Below are 16547 nucleotides of genomic sequence, written 5' to 3' on the forward strand. Positions count from 1 at the left end.
TATGCATTGCCGGCTCCTGTTGAGCTTCTCATCAATCAGCACCCCAAGTCCTTCTCTGCAGAGATGTTCTCTATCACATCATCCCCCAGCCTGTATTGAAACTGCAATTGACATCTCATCCTCCTGGGACAGCTCTGGGTAATGGGAGAGATTCTGGAGGACATGGATCCCTGGTTTGATCTCCAGCCCCTTCAAAGTACAAACGAGTGCTGCCATTAACATCCTGCCAGCGGGCTCCTTCCAGCTCCTGGCCATGCTCAGAGGAGTGAGCAGCACTGAGGTATTTCACCAGTGCTTTGTGGAGGGTGAATAAATCCATTTCCCTGCCCCACAACGGGACTGTACACACACAGAACCTGGCTCTTCAGTCCTGTGGAGTGATCTAAGGACCCACAAAAAGGGACTGACTTTGGAAGAAATGGCACACATAAGCCAATTAAAGTGAATTAAAGGGTACTCAGCATCTGCACTGAAATATTTGCCAAAGGAGAAAAGCAATGAAATGAGCTCCCTTTCTTTTCCAGCTGCTTTGTTGCTCCAGCCCTGGCTCTCTCAAATTGTGTTAGGTGCCTCCTGGGCCTTGGGAGCAAGAGAACAACCTCATCCAGCAGAAGCAGATAGGCTGTCAGCAGTGGTGATGGAGGTGGCCAGGGAAGCAGGCATAGTACTGTTTGGGGCCACTTGGGCTATGGGTGGCCAGGGTCACGAGTGCTCAAGGTGTGCACACCCTCATTACCACCGTCCATCTGGCACGAGTGGTGTGAGACTGCTTTGGGGCAGACAGGAGGCGAGGCTGCAGAGACACTGAAGCATTGGCTGCCTTGGGTCTGAAATGAAACCCTTCTGGAAAAGATATCTACAGAGCGGTGCTATGCTGGTCACTGCTCCCTGTGCAATGCCTGGGTCATAGAACACAGAATCGCAGAAGAGAGGCACTTGGGAATCCTCTTGTCAAAGCCCAACCTTTTCTAGAGCTGAGTTATTTTGGCAGGCTAGAGCTCTGTCACAGAGCAAGCAGAAAAAACAGCAGGGGTTTTACAGGATTGCAGCCCTGCACCAGCACGAGCTGGTTATTGTGAAGGTCCCGCCACTGGGATACCCTGCAAACCTGGCCACCACTCCCATGGACTTCCTGGCCATCCCACCAGTCAGGAGTATTCAGCAATAAGGAAAGGGCCACTGAGTCTGGGAAGGGACTGATAGTCCTATTACACAAAGTGGAATATTCTGATTTAAGCTAAAGTAGAGTTAAATTTCATCTAAGTAATTTTGTTCTTTGAAAGGTAGATAGAATGTCCTTGTGAGAGCATGGTTTCTTCCTCTGATGGCATGTTTTCTTTTAGACAGTGTTTTTCCAGACACTGTTCATTCTGTGAAGATGATAATATATTGTGTTTGGCGTGACCTGTGCTGAACAGAGGTGTCTTCTTCTGTAATGCTCTTTGTTTGCAGTTTTCGCTATCTTAAATGCAAGGTCAGGCAGAGCTGAAGCCAGCTCCAAATCTGCAAGAGTTTCACCAGTTATGAAGTTCATAATAACATTAAAATTAGACCATAGAAAGTAATAGAAAATGCATAAGATTTCTGGGAAAATTTATACATACCATGTAAGTAGGAAATACATTCTGTCCCCAGCTTTTGTCTCATGTCACACAAACGATGGAGATCACTCCTGTACATTGGCCAGGCCTGATAAAGGATGTCTTCTTTCTAAAACTCCAAAACAAGTCTTAGAGAGTTGATTTGCCAGTGTGTTCAGTATCAGGACTGCAAAATCTGTCCATCACAGGAAGGTCCATTTTCAGAAGAATTGTCCCTATTCCTGTTGCTCTTGTGGTAGGAGACATAGCGATCTAAGAGAGGCTCAGAGCACACCGAGGGCCTCTGCAAGAGTCTGGGTGAACCAAGCACTGAACAGCAAGCAGCAAAGGTTCCTGCTGAGCACCTGCACATCACCAGCAGTAACTCTCTGCAGGTAAAACAAAAGAAGAAATGGACCCAATAAGAGAGACACGCACTCTCCACTGGCTTTAAGTCACCAAGACTTCATCCATCTCAGAAGCAGCTGAGCAGACTTTCCCCCAGCTTGTGCTGCGTGCACAGAAAAGACAAAGGAACCTGCTCTGGGAGATCCACCTGTTGAAACATAAAGGGAGAGACACTATCTTAGCTCCCAGGAGAAATTTCCTGGTGTGTGATTGTGTCACGATTTAGCCCCAGCCTTGCCAAATTCAGCAGCTGAAACAGAGCAGCTGGGCTCACAATTCCCTTCCCCCCAGTCCCCAGGGAAAGGGAAATGAGAGGAAAAGACTTGCAAGCTGGAAACTAAAACTACATTTTTAAATAACAATAATAACAATAATAATAATAAAGTGATAAAATATACATTAAAATCTATGAGAATGTGCCCTCCCCCCTCAGTGACTGCATCCCCACAGACGCTGCAGAGCAGACACAAGGGAAAGGATCCAAGGCTGGGTAGGAGCTGAGCTCAGGAGCTGCGTTTAGGAACGTACAGATCTGGGGTTGGGGGCAAACAGAGAGACAAGGTCCTCACTGGACATCAGCCATCAAAGAGACAGCGAGACCCTTGTGATCTCTCAGTTTTAGTAAAACTGGCATAGAATCATAGAATAACCAGGTTGGAAGAGACCCACCGGATCATTGAGTCCAACCATTCCTATCAGAATGTATGGCATGTATGGGATGGAATCCTCTGTTGGTCAGTTTGGGATCACCTCTCCTGTCTGCCCCTCCCTGCAGGTTTCACCTTCTTCGCCTCTTTGACTCACGGCTCTGCCAGCTTGAGGATGGCCTTGGTTACTGTAGGAATAAGTGTAAGCATTGGCCTTTCTGCATCCCGGTGCCCCGTGTGACTGCTGCTAGAGAGAAAAACTGTCTGAAAAACCTGCAGTTAACTTCCAGAAAATGGAGTTACTTAGATGAGACTGAGCTAAAGTCAGAAAACTGATTCTACTTTAGCTCAAACCACAACAGACTGCCATCCAGGTGGTGATAACAGGGTATAATTTATTTAGGTAGAAATCCATCTTCCCACTCTAACAATGTTTTGTTTGCTCTGTCCTGAATAACCAGCCTACCAATGGCCTGGGAAAGATAATCCACAGCACGTGTGCAGAGTCCATAATACTGTTCAATGACAAGAAGCTTCATCAGCTCAGATAAATATCCCCGCCTTCTCAGTGACAGTCCTTCATTCTTCAGATGCCTCACTTCCCCTACCTGCCAACACTTGAAATCTATAAATAGGGCCAGCAGGGAGAGGAACACGGACCATAAGCTGCCACCCACTGATGTCTGTTGGGCTAGGGCATAGCTGTGGGGGAGTCGGGGGTTGGTAAACAGCTCAGCACTAGGCAGTAAGGCCTGCCCCTGCAAGGCTGGGCATTTCTCCAGCTCTCCTGTCGCACTGGAGCACAGGGTCCCGCTGCCCTGGTGGCCACAGCAAGGCTCCAGCAGAGACCCCACATCCCTGCAGCAGTCTATGCTGAGCTGATGGTGAGGTTCAGGAGATGACTGGAATACCCATAGCCACGCTCACTGACCTCAGTGTCAGCCTTCCCATCACTGCCAGTGCGTTCTGAAGGAGGACACCCCTAGTTACCTACCATCACCTTCCAGTAACCTACCAGTATCCTCCCATGTTGCACCAAACACTTTTGACACAAAAGCCCCCACCCCAGTCTCTCTGCGCAAAGGCTGCTCCAGTGGTTTATAGGTCTCAGCAGCACAGATCACATGTGTCTCCACGGAAAGCACTGGTGCCTCCCTACACAGACATTCTGTACTGCTACAGCCAGAGGCTGAATCTTCCTCTGCATTCCACACCCCTTTTTCACTGAGTCCAGAAGAGCAATGGAGGGAAATGTGATTTTTGGCTCACTCCTCCTGCTCAGGGGACCATTTGTTCTACAGAATCTGAAACGATCTGGCACAAGTCTCAGTGGTGTGGGAGCATTCAGCGGTGATGTGTCACATCAGCACAGGCCACTCGTGACAACATCTACCACTTGGAAAGATCCTGACCAAGCAGAAAGCCACTGCAGCCATCGTGCAGAGCAGATTCTTTGCCCAGGCCCTCCTTTGTCTTCCCATCCCAGCAGAAGGTTCTTGACCAGTCCGCAGTGTTTCCTTGACAAGTGCCGAACAACCCACCTCCCAATCAGTGCCTACTTGATGGTAAGAGCTGTTAATTGCCTCGTACAGTCTTCTGTCAGCAACATTACCCCTGCTGTCCTGCTGAGACTGGGACGCAGGATTGTCCTCTTCAGTAGCTGCAGTGGGACAAGGAGAGGGAGAAGGTGAAATATAATACGAGACATAATATCTACGGCAGCAGGCGAGGCTAACCAAAAAGGTGTAAGGGAAGCGGCATTCCAAGGAGAGAGGAATGCAGGGGGGGGAAAAGCATGAAGCTCTCCTGACAAACGTCCAGGATCATTTTAAAATGGTCCAGGAAATTATTTTTTAAAGTCTATTTTTAATACAACCTGAATGTGTGATGAGAGCCCAGCCCGCCATGCCGCTATCTCCTTACCTCCAAGATTAGCAACAAAACGATTAATTTAGACAGGACGGAATATTTTCTAACAAAGGTGTCACTGCCTTCTGGGGAGCAAGTCTGACCCGAAAAGATCACGTAGAGGGAAATCCCACACCACAAGCATTCCCTCACGAACAGGAGTCCCCCGCTGGATACAGCAATTTGGGTTGATTTCAGCACAGCTGGGGTGGCTGCTGATGATATCGTGTGTCTGCAATATGTCACTATAATTGATCATAAATATATTTACTCGACTAGAGCTGAAAATAAAAACTGCAAAGACAACAGTGATTAGGCCTACGCTCCTGTCCTCTGAGGCAAGTCCATCAAGCAGCTATTAAATACCAAAATGAGACCGTGGTCTTTGTTCAGGAACTTCCTCAGATGCAAATGGACCCACAAGGCAAACCAGGGCGTGAATCCTTGCACGCCAGCACAGCTCTTGTACCCTGCCCTACACGTGGCTGTTCCAGAGACAGAAGCAGGCTCTGGCCAGCGGCTCTGGTAGATCATACAGATAGATGTACGGATGCACCTGGATCCATGATCGGTGTGACACAGGCAGCCTTCGGGAGCTCCCCACCCACAGGTCAGTGCTTGCTTTTCTGGCTTATATTTTAATTCCTCCAAGTAATACAGAAATAAAAGGCTTACAATCTCTCCTTGTCCCTTGTCTGAGGAGACGGTCTTCTCTAGTGCTGGTCCGCACAGTCCATGACCAGCTCCTGCAGCCGGAGCCTCTCTTGCTCTCCTCCTGGAACCTCTGCCCTGAAGTAAGAGGCAAGACTCCCATCCATGTAGGATGGAGGCCAGCATGGATGGATACGTAGGAATGCCCCATCTGAGGACTCCCAAGTTAAAAACTCATGGCACAGCTGACAAGGCACAACATTTGGGTTGTACTGAGGGAACTTGCCCACTTATAAACTTTTTTGCATTTCTCTTTTGCAGAGAAACTAAGCCCACACTTTATTACACTGAAAATTACCTCCTCCAAATGCAACTGAATCATTTCTCCAAGTTGCTATTAACATTTCTGGAGAGCACTCTGCTCCAACAAAGCCAAATACAGATGGGATCCTATAATCACAGCACCCTCCAAGTCCCACCAGCCCTTTCACACGTTGGCAGTTCATCCTGCCTAGGGCTCTCTACAGAAAACCCTTCACCCTTTCCAAACCCAAGGAGCGGTTTTGCAGAGGCTCAGCATGGCAAATCCCACATCCAGTTCAGACTTGGGAATTTTTAGGGAAACAAAACACCAATTGCATAAGCTGAAAAAGAGCTGGGACATCTCATCCAATACCGCTGCTCCAAAACCAGCACCAAGCAGCCCTTCCAAACCATGCGGACTTGGCACTAAACCACCTCCAAAGCAGTGATTGCTGGCAGGAAAGAGTTGCTTGGTCTCACGTGAAGTATCTTCCCCCATTCTGAACCTGAAGAAACCTATTTTTGGCTGAACCAGGTATCACAGAAAAGACTGCCAACTTCAGTGTTTCTATGCCAAGTCAGGAGGAGACTTTCAGGGAAGCCCGTGCAGTGCAGAGATGGGTGCAAAGCAACTGACAGCAGAGGACTGTCACTGGAGGCTGCAGCCACTCGGTCATACAAACAGGATCTATCACACCCAGCCTGATTTTATTCCTTCCCCTCCTGCCCCATATTGCACTCACGTTAGTAGGAGGCTAGCAGGAGGCGTGTCACTGATGCTTCACAGACATCTCCACACCCAAATGTGTGGTAAGCGCTGCCTCTGTCAGCAGTGCTTCACACTGGTGTCCTAGAAGATGAAGAAACAGTTCTGTCTCTGGCTCTGCAAGGTGTCTGTCTGCCACAACTCCACAAGAGCATGTTCCCCTACCCCCTGAGATGGCAGCTCCAGCAAATGAGGCTACTTCTCAGTCTTCTGTGTGGTTCCTGCGCATCACCACAGGGGCTCACAGACTCCAGGACAGAGCATCAGAGCATCAGCTCTTGAAAAATACTTCTGGCCACAGAAAATTCCCTCTTGCCTGTGACAAGACCTCTGTTCTTCACTTGGGAAAGCACACTAGAGCACTGCCCTGGGTTACAACAGCTCTCTCCTAGTTGTAGCACTGCAAGAGGCTTGGGTGAACTTGGACAAGGCTGTCCTGTTTGTAAATTGAGAATATTTCAACTGGAATTGGTTCCCAATCCAGAGGCCGAAGCAGCCAGTGAAACAGTTAAATGCAGCTAAGGTGGAAAAGTGCGAGTCAAGCCTGTTGGGACACAAGCCATGTCTGGGTTGCTACCCCTCACCCAGAGACACCCACCATCAACACTTCAACATGTGAGTGAGCAATTTCTGCACAGCTGCGAGCCATGAGACCCAACACCAAATTCCATGGTCCAGATTTATCCTTTCATGGCTGTTAGGTTAATGGTTGTTCTCCAGCCCATTCATCCCATGGGAAGTCATGCCTGACAGAGGGTCCTTCTCAATGCCAGCCGGTCCATGCATGACCAAAGGAGACCCAGTGACACCATATCTCCTGGGTGATCAGCATCCAGCTTGGTGGGAAAGCCACATCCTCAACACATACACACATACCCCTCCACATCCCCTCCTCCTGCCTGTGACTGACCGTGTTTGTTCATTAACAGACACACAGAAATCTCTATGAGGTTTCTTAAGACAGTCAGGACTTTCATGCTGAGATCTTAACACACCCTCACAAGCAGTTCTTGTGATCCTCACAAGCTCTTCTGTCACCCTCACAGAAACCCTACAGCGCCGTTGCGTGCCATTTGATTGAGGAGACTGAGGTATGACACCAGATGCTGCTTCCTGGCCGTTGTAAGGGAGCTGACAGCAAAAGAGATAAGAATTGCTCTTCCTTGCTCTAACCAACCATCCTGTGCAAGGAAGAGAGCTCCAGGGGGCTGGCCAAATGCCCAAGCACCTTGGCATCCTCTCTTGCCAGTTTTCAATTCTGAAAGCATTTTGCGAGCAAATTTCATTTTGTGCTTAATACAAAGATCAGATCATTTTGTTGCAGGTGAAGAATGAAATGTCTTCTCCCTGAATGACAGGATGCCTTTCGTAACGGTAGGGTACATCTCCAGGGTATTTACAAGTGAATCTGTTTACAATTTAAAATAAACTGCCCTTCAAGTTTCTGGCAGCTGATGTGACTCCATCCTTGTCCCGGAAGGTTTACAGTGCAGTCACTAACACCCGTTTCCAGAAAGAACAAGAACAAGGACAAGCTGATTCCATGTTCCCTTAGCTGCTGGTCACATTAACAAAAATGCCACCTGTCCTTCAAGAGTTGACACCACCAGTACCAGTAAGGACTGATTACACAGGTAAGGGGAGAGTTCAGAGCATTAGAGGCCACTCCCAATGCATTTCTCCTTTTACATAGTGGTGTGTCGTTGTTTCCCATGCCGACCTCCGATTCCCTGGCTCTCAATGACAGACAAAATGTGTTAGGACTCTGTTCCCAGGACACTGCCTACGGGAGGCTCCTCTGAAGCACCTCTCCTACCTGTCTGCTGCCAAAAGAGGGAGAGGCAGCAGTCAGGAATGAACAGCCCTATGAAGCCATGGCTCATCCTGCCATCTCCAGTATTATAAAATAAAGCTTCTTGCCAGACATTGTGCAAGTCATGGATGTCCCACTCAGATAACTTGGAATTCAGGGCAAGATCTCTAAGGGTTCAGGACTAGCAGAGCGAGGTTTTTGAAACGATCTGCTCTCAGCACGCCAAGAAATTCAGGGACCATCACCACGTCAGTTGGATCTGTTGGTGGTGCACTCACAAGTGAGGACAAGGCTGAGCAACAGGTAACAAGTCCTGCTCCCTCCCGGGAAACTCACTCCTTTTCCACTGATGCAAAAGGGGATGACACCCAACAGATCATAGAATCATGGAATGGTTTAGGTTGGAAGGGATCTCAAAGTCCATCCAGTTCCACCCTCCACCATGGGCAGGGACACCTCCCACTGGATCAGAGGCTCCAAGCCCCATCCAGCCTGGCCTGGAACCCCTCCAGGGATGGGGCAGCCACCACTGCTCTGGGCAACCTGGGCCAGGGCCTCCCGACTCCCTCATTGCGAAGAATTTCTATCTAATGTCTAACCTAAATCTTCCCCACTCCAGTTTAAAGCCATTTCCTCTAGTCCTTTCACTCCATGCCCTTGGAAAAAGCCCCTCCCCAGCTTTCCCGGAGCCCCTTTCTGTACTGGAAGCTGCTCTAAGGCTTCCCCGGAGCCTTCTCCAGGCTGAACAACTCTCTCAGCCTGCTCTCCCACGGGAGTCACTCCAACCCTCGAATCATCTTTGTAGCCTCCTCTACCAGTAGTTCCATTTCCTTCTTACACTGAGTATTCCAGCACATGGCTCTTCCCACTGCACCTCAGACAGACAAAAAGCCTGATGGGCAGGGGGAAAGCCAAGCAAGAAAGGGAACAGAAGATGGTGTCCTGGGGCTGCTGTGGGTGGAAACCTCACATCATTTTAGGTACAAATTCTTCACAATGAGGGTGCGGAGGCCCTGGCCCAGGTTGCCCAGAGCAGTGGTGGCTGCCCCATCCCTGGAGGGGTTCAAGGCCAGGTTGGATGGGGCTGGGAGCCCCTGATCCAGTGGGAGGTGTCCCTGCCCATGGCACAGGTGGGACTGTAATGAGTAACAGAAAGTAATTTGCTGATCAAGCCAACTAAAGGAGCAGCGATCTTTCTGTTTCAAAGCACAGGAGCATCTTGTTTGGTAAGAAAGACGAAGCCACAATGCTATCTTAACTAAATGCTAAAAGTTAAGTATCCACTGAATTTACAACCAGGCCTTCTGAAACCTCCTGAAGCAAGAGTTAAGAGCCACAGATCACTTCGGGCCCCAGCAGACGTTGATTAGCCAGCTCAAAGAATGCGGCCTTGTGCAACTAAGGAACAAATGGCCCAGAGATAAGGACTATCAGGCCATATGGAGAATGCATGTACCCTAGAGGAAGGGGGGGGCATCTTCAAAGATACCAAACGAACTCAGGGGGGGATAAAAGGGGTGGCTCAGCTTACCTGACTTGGCGAGCCTTGGTGGAGCTGCGACTCCCCGGCCGCCCAGCGCTGCTTTTGCTTTCCTATCTAAATAAATAGTAAATTGATCCACGTTTGGACTTTGTGTTGCTAACACAATTATAACAGGACTGGATGGCTTTGAGGTTCCCATCCAACCCAAACCATTCCGTGATGCCATGATCACTGCGAAGGAACTGCACACGCAGTTATCCCTCCTCTCCACGGAACCACAACACGTCTCTCTGCACAAAGGACTCAGACCTGAACTGCAGCTCCCCAGCTCAGCTCGGGTGCAGCGACCCAAAACCAATGGGCGAGCAGCAACCTTCCCCGGCAACCAATGGGAGCGCAGCTCCCGCCCTCAGCAACCAATGGGAGAGCAGAGACCGGTCCCGGTATCCAATGGGGGCGCAGCTCCCGCCCTCAGCAACCAATGGGAGAGCAGAGACCCGTCCCGGTATCCAATGGGGGCGCAGCTCCCGCCCTCAGCAGCCAATGGGCGGGGCCGCCTCGGGCCGCGGGGCTGCAGGTAGGGCCGGAGCCGCTCCGGAGCGACCCCTCGGGAATCGCCGTCACCCCCCCTCGGAGCCCCGGGCTGGAGCATCTCCTGCAGGACAGGCTAGGGGAGCTGGGGCTGTGCAGCCTGGGGGGGAGGAGGGTCCACAAAGACCTTAGAGCGGCTTCCAGTGCTCAGAGGGGCTGCAGGAAAGCTGGGGAGGGGCTTTTTACTAGAGCCTGGAGCGATAGGATGAGGGGGAATGGCTTCAGATTGGAAGGGGGGAAGCTTTAAATTGGACATTGGGAAGAAATTCTTCCCGATGAGGGTAGGGAGGCCCTGGCCCAGGTTGTCCCGAGGCTGCCCCATCCCTGGAGGTGTTCAAGGCCAGGTTGGATGGGGCTGGGAGACCCTGATCCAGTGGGAGGTGTCCCTGCCCATGGCAGGGGTGGGACTGGGTGGCCTTCAAGGTCCCTTCCAACCACCCCATGATGCTATGAATTGCCCCGTTCCTCCCCTCGGGAATTGCCCTGATCTTCCCCTCAGGAATTGCCCCAATCCTCGCCTCGAGAACTGCCCTGATGTTCCTCTTGGGAATTGTCCCGATCCTCCCCTCGGGAATTGCCCTGAGCCTCCCCTTAGGAATTGCCCTGATCTTCCCCCTGGGGAGTTTCCCCGATCCTTGCCTCAGGAATTGCCCCCATCCTCCCCTCGGGAATTGCCCTGAGCCTCCCCTGCAGACGTTCCGCACTCCTGGGTCATGTTGTCGAAGCCCTGGCCCTTGGTGAGTCCCTCTGTGCCCTCGCCTTTCCCTGCGCCGTTGGGTGCTGGTCCTGGCACAGGCTCTTGCCCAGCCGGGCGCTGCGGGGGGCTGGCAGAAAGCAACTTCAGCGCCTGCAGAGCCCCTCACAGCCTGTGTTGTCAGGCCAGGAGAGCTGCTTGCAAATCACCCTGGGATGTTTTATACTTTGCATTGGCTGGACTCCATCCAGGTGTAATTCCAACTCTTTATTTCGCTGCTTTTAATGGTGTACTAGATATCACATTTTCCCTGCTTACATGAGAAATGACAGTTCTGAGCTGTTCGTGTGATCTGAATTTAGCTGAGCAGGCTAACACTGAATTCCAGATACATGCTCGCTGTCAAGTTAAACCTTCAAACAAGTAGCATTCTGAGAACACTTAGAAAGGGGAATACACACAGAGAGCTCAGCTAAATCCATTAATCCAGCATTTTTGCTGAAGAGGTAAAACCCTGATGAGACAGAGTCTCTCCAAATAACCATTGTTTCAGGAGGTTTCTTGCTGGCCAGTATGTGAAGGATTAAGAAATGAGGGCTGGAGTGCATTTTGATGGTGCTTGGCAAGTCAGTTTGTTAGGAGTGGCAGTCAGTTTTAGAAAGAAGAGAGGAACTTGGTGTTTGTATCATCCGATTATAGAATGGTTTGAGTTGGAAGGGACCTCAAACTCCATACAGTCCCACCCCTGCCATGGACAGGGACACCTCCCACTGGATCAGGGCCTCCAAGCTCCATCCAACCTGGCCTTGAGCCCCTCCAGGGATGGAGCAGCCACCACTGGTCTGGGCAACCTGGGCCAGTGTCTCACCACTCTCATCGGGAAGAATTTCCAAACCCTAATCCAAAGCAGTGGGACCAGCCGGGAGGGAGGGGATTCTGCCCCTCTGGTGAGACCCACCTGGAGCCATGTGTCCAGTTCTGGAGATCTCAGCACAGGAAGGACATGGAGCTATTGGAGCAAGTCCAGAGGAGGCCATGGAGATGATCCAGGAACTGAAGCACCTCTTGTACAAGGACAGGTTGAGAGAGTTGGTCTTCTTCAGCCTGGAGAAGAGAAGGCTCCACAGAGACCTTAGAGCAGCTTCCAGTACTGAAAGGGGCTCCAGGAAAGCCAGGGAGGGGCTCTTGATCAGGGAGTGCAGGGATAGGATGAGGGGGAATGGTTTTCAGCTGAAAGAGGGGAGGTTGACATGAGATCTTAGGAAGAAATGTTTTGCTGTGAGGGTGAGGAGGCCCTGGCCCAGGTTGCCCAGAGAAGGCATGGCTGCTCCATCCCTGGAGGTGTTCAAGCCAGGTTGGATGCAACTTGGAGCAACCTGATCCATGGCAGGGGGTTGGAACTGGATGGGCTTTGAGTTCCCTTCCAACCCAACCCGTCCCATGATGCTATGATACAGTACAGCAGAGAGGCCCCAGTGTACTTCTTAGGTCTCTCCTGCGTCTGTATCTTTTACTGGGCAAAACTGTCAGCAGCAAAATACCTGCTGCGGAGCTCCACAATAGTAAAGGAGTAGCAGGAGGTTGTGTGGAGCTGTAGAAGTCAAATTGTAAGGAAGTCAGCAGTATTTTTTGCAGGTCCATGGCAGTTTGGATGTTTAGCTTTAGGTGGTGGAAGCCGTTTTGATAGGAATGTTTCTTGGGATCTGTGTAAAGTGTTTGCAGGAGTTTCTGACTGTCATCAGCCTTGATTCAGGAGTAACATTCTACTGCCTGAGCAAAATAGAGGCAAGTGGGTTGAGAGTGAGCATTCAGACTAACCACTCAGCTAAGATCTTCTGTCCTGAATGTGAGTTTCTGTTTCCTCAGGCTTCCATGATGTTTGCCCAGTGCAACCGCAAGTGTGCCAGCTCCGTGCTGCTGATCACACTGCTGTGCTGCATCCTTTCTCCGGCAGCACAAGCTGGCAAGGTGAGTGAACGGCTTCAGGTGCAAGCACTGAACCATGTGTGTAGTACAGTAGAAACAGGAACAGCAGAAAAGCAACTGCTTTTCTGTGTCAGCCTGTACAGGTGAGGAGCACTATAGCAGATGGGTATCATTTGTAGAGGTGTGAATGTACATGACAGTGGCCTCTGCCCTGCTTTCTGCTGTGTTTTGGAGTTTGCAGTTTAAAATCGGTTTGAAAAGTGTCTGGAGCAGAGGCACTCAAGACATTTTAGAACTGGGAAGTTATGGATAAGGAAAAAGCAGCACAGAAGGAACAGACATGGTGGGAAGTGCTCTCCCTCCTACCTCAGGTTTTACCTCTCACAACCCTGGGCGGCGAGGGCAGCAGAACTGTATAGGCGTGTTCCCTCCATCATGCTCTCTCCTCTCGCTTCTGCAGAGCTCAGAGGACATCCGCTGCAAGTGCATCTGCCCCCCGTACCGGAACATCAGTGGGCACATTTACAACAAGAATGTGTCGCAGAAGGACTGGTGAGTTGGGAGTGGAAGCCGGAGGGGCTGGTCCATGAAATCAGTGCTCTGGAGTAAGTAATTCTCTGCCTGTGCACTTGCAGAGGAAGCCAGTTCGGTAGGTGATGTTCAACCCAGGCACGGGGCTTTTTTGAACAGAGCGTGAGGAATCTGGGAGATGCAATTTCTTAAACCACGGCTCTCAACAGATATAGTGTGTACCTCATAGTCCCTTTCACCTGGACCAGATCCTATAGAAGGTGTTTGGGCAGTGTGTCTCAGGAACTATGGGCTGGCTGAGCTGTGAGGGGGAACTCTTAAAACCAGATCAGCATTATCAGCTGGCAGGAAAGCTTGGACACAGAACGAGTCACCCCAGCATCGTTCCAGAGAGCACAGGTTTCACCACGTCCTGTGGCTGATTTGGGTTTCTTTGTGTTGCAGCAACTGCCTGCATGTTGTGGAGCCGATGCCGGTGCCAGGGAATGATGTGGAGGCGTACTGCCTGCTCTGCGAATGCAAGTACGAGGAGCGCAGCACCACCACCATCAAGGTAATTGTAGCTGACAAACCCTGTGGTTGGCTCCTGCTTCTTCTCCTTGCCGTGCCACAGCATCCCAGGCACTGCCAGACTGGTGGGTTCCTGGAGAAAAGCCCAGAAAGGGGCACCATGTCCACGTCAGGAGGGCTCCTGGCAGCCAGGAGCAGGCTGCATGCGAGCTCGGTCTCCTGGCTGAGGATGTGTGATAGTGCCAAGCACCTCTGCCCAGGGACCCATCTTGTTGGTCTCCTTTCACTAGCAGCACGTGTCCTAGGTTGGCACAGCGTGGAGAAGGTCGGCACGGTTTATGCAATGATGGCATTTCTGTCTCATTGGCCTTCCTGCAAGCGCAAGAGACTTCCTAGTGGGCAAAATTACACTGAGGGAAGAGATCAAACATAGAGGCAGCTGCAAAGGGAGCTTTCTGGCCTCTGCGCAGCTTATATCAACACTAGTGATCCTTTTCTACTGTGCCGTCCTTATCTGCAGGTGATCATCATCGTTTACTTGTCCGTGGTAGGGGCACTGCTGCTTTACATGGCGTTCCTTGTGCTGGTGGACCCTCTGATCCGGAAGCCAGATGCGTATACTCAGCCCCTACACAACGAGGAGGATAATGAGGTGAGGCTGTGCTGGTGCATGCAGGGTGCACAGGGAGGCTGTGGTAACAGCAGAGACTGGGATGGCAGGAGAATGGTGGACGGGGACACAGTGACCTCATACTCATCTCCTCAGCTCCAGTGTGAGCCCAGCACTGATGCTTTTTGGGTCCTTGCTACAGATAAACATTTATGCACAAATCTGTGCAGGCGCTTCTGCTTCAGCAGCATCAGTTTTGTGTTACCAGCCCAAGACAGACCTGTCGTTGGGGCAGGGGTGGCGTTTTACCCAGAGGTCTGAATTTGGTGTCTGGGTGAAACCCGAAGTCAAACAGTTCCCATTTGTCTTTCCATTGCAGGACACTCGCTCCTTGACAGCAGCTCTCACCCCATCTGGTGCCAGAGCCAACACGGTGCTGGAGCGGGTGGAGGGGGCCCAACAGCGCTGGAAGCGCCAGGTCCAGGAGCAGAGGAAGACCGTTTTTGACCGCCACAAGATGCTGAGCTAGATCTTTACTGAGTGATGCAGCACCACTTCCCAAGAGACAGGGTAGCTCTGCTGGCTGAGATAGACAGCAAGTCATCCCTCAGGAAACGCATGGTGTTAGACTGAAAGCTCTGACCCTCTCTGATTTACCATCTTCATAGGAAGGAGCAGACCAACATGCTTGCCTCTGGTTTTGTCCCCCTGCCCTTTCCCTCACCCAGAGGCTCCCTAACTCTTGTCTGGCTGAGGTCCGCACTGATCAATCGCCCTGTGGCTGCATGTGGATGGTCGGTGGGAGCAGGGCTGCTGCCCCGTTGGGGTTGGCTCCAGTGGGGCAGCAGCCCCAGCGCTGTGCTCGGCTGGATCCTAGCAGCACCACTTGCTGGGACTGACATCTCGGTCAGCCCACCCTGCATCAGAGATAGAATCATAGAATAACCAGGTTGGAAGAGACCCACTGGATCATCGAGTCCAACTCAGTGCAGTCTTCCTGGGATAAAAATACTGGGCTAATTGTTATATGGGGTAATATATGTGGCACTTCTCCAGTATAAAGATGCCACCTCCTCCTCCAGTTTGCACTGATGTTAACTGGGCATTGTGGTGCTGACATGGGTGTGTTGTGCTGGAACGATGAGGTGGGAGTTCCCTGCCGGTGGTCAGCTGCTGCTTGCACATGTCCTGGTGTAAACAGAGTAGATTTCCACTCCCTTCATAGAATCATAGAATGATTTGGGTTGGAAAGGATCTTAAAGCCCATCCAGTTCCACCCTCCGCCATGGGCAGGGACACCTCCCACTGGATCAGGGGCTCCAAGCCCCGTCCAACCTGGCCTTGAACACCTCCAGGGATGGGGCAGCCACCACTGCTCTAGGCAACCTGGGCCAGGGCCTCCCCACCCTCACAGCAAAACATTTCTCCCTAAGATTTCATCTCCATCTACCTTCTTTCAGCTGAAAACTGTTCCCCCTCGTCCTCTCCCTGCACTCCCTGATCAAGAGCCCCTCCCCAGCTTTCCTGGAGCCCTTTCAGTACTGGAAGCTGCTCTAAAGTCTCCCTGGAGCCTTCTCTTCTCCAGGCTGAACAACCTCAAATCTCTCAGCCCATCCTTGCACAGGAGGTGCTCCAGCCCTAGGATCATCTTCAGTGGAGTCTGTCCAGATTTACACCAGCATAACTGAGAATGCAGCTTGTTTCTGTGCAGGTGAATATCACAAACTGATTCGGGCATTCACAAGTAAAGACCAACAGGTAAAAGGTTGCTTTATATTTAAATCTTTTCCTGCTTTAGCAGTGTATAACATCATACTGGGGAGAGCGCTTTCCATTTGCCCCCACTTTGGTAACCCTTGCTGCACTCAGGAGCATTTGTGTCCAAGGGACCTGGGGCTAAGGCTCTCCTGGAGCACTGGAACCACTCATTTGAGTCTTGGGGCCCTGGAAAGGGGACCCTTGCTGCTCTGAACAATCTGAGAGGCTCGGCCTTGCGCTGTTGAGGGGGAAACTGAAGCTGTTCTGCATTGTGTATATCAATCCCACTGAGAACATTAGGAAGGTGATGGAGTTGACCACGTAGTGTCTCTGAAACGCAAACTAAGATCGGCTACACAGGTGGCTTT

General features: G+C 51.1%; 1 protein-coding gene across 3 annotated transcripts; it reads left to right on the forward strand.

Moving 5' to 3' along the window:
* The first annotated feature begins 10117 nt into the window (after positions 1–10117).
* On the forward strand, positions 10118–16204 carry TMEM9 (transmembrane protein 9). Of its 3 annotated transcripts, none has more exons than XM_069875878.1 (6): positions 10118–10136; positions 12711–12812; positions 13231–13322; positions 13746–13854; positions 14332–14463; positions 14801–16204. In XM_069875878.1, exons 2-6 carry the CDS (start codon positions 12717–12719, stop codon positions 14948–14950), a joined length of 579 nt encoding a protein of 192 aa, XP_069731979.1. In that variant the 5' UTR covers positions 10118–10136; positions 12711–12716; the 3' UTR covers positions 14951–16204. The 3 variants fall into 3 exon arrangements, with proteins under 3 accessions (XP_069731979.1, XP_069731978.1, XP_069731977.1); XM_069875877.1 differs by lacking the exon at positions 10118–10136 and adding an exon at positions 10849–10887; XM_069875876.1 differs by lacking the exon at positions 10118–10136 and having other exon boundaries at positions 12016–12812; positions 14801–16203.
* The last annotated feature ends 343 nt before the right edge of the window (positions 16205–16547 follow it).

This window comes from Phaenicophaeus curvirostris, chromosome 24 (genome assembly GCF_032191515.1).
Source record: "Phaenicophaeus curvirostris isolate KB17595 chromosome 24, BPBGC_Pcur_1.0, whole genome shotgun sequence".
NCBI classification, from domain to species: domain Eukaryota; kingdom Metazoa; phylum Chordata; class Aves; order Cuculiformes; family Cuculidae; genus Phaenicophaeus; species Phaenicophaeus curvirostris.

What these genes read in the sequence shown, in the direction of transcription:
- TMEM9 (XM_069875876.1), top strand. Translation starts at nt 12,534, where the DNA reads ATGTTTCTTGGGATCTGTGTAAAGTGTTTGCAGGAGTTTCTGACTGTC. An exon ending in CGGCAGCACAAGCTGGCAAG is followed by an intron (nt 12,813 to 13,230) that starts GTGAGTGAACGG and finishes TCGCTTCTGCAG; the next exon opens with AGCTCAGAGGACATCCGCTG. An exon ending in GCAGCACCACCACCATCAAG is followed by an intron (nt 13,855 to 14,331) that starts GTAATTGTAGCT and finishes CCTTATCTGCAG; the next exon opens with GTGATCATCATCGTTTACTT.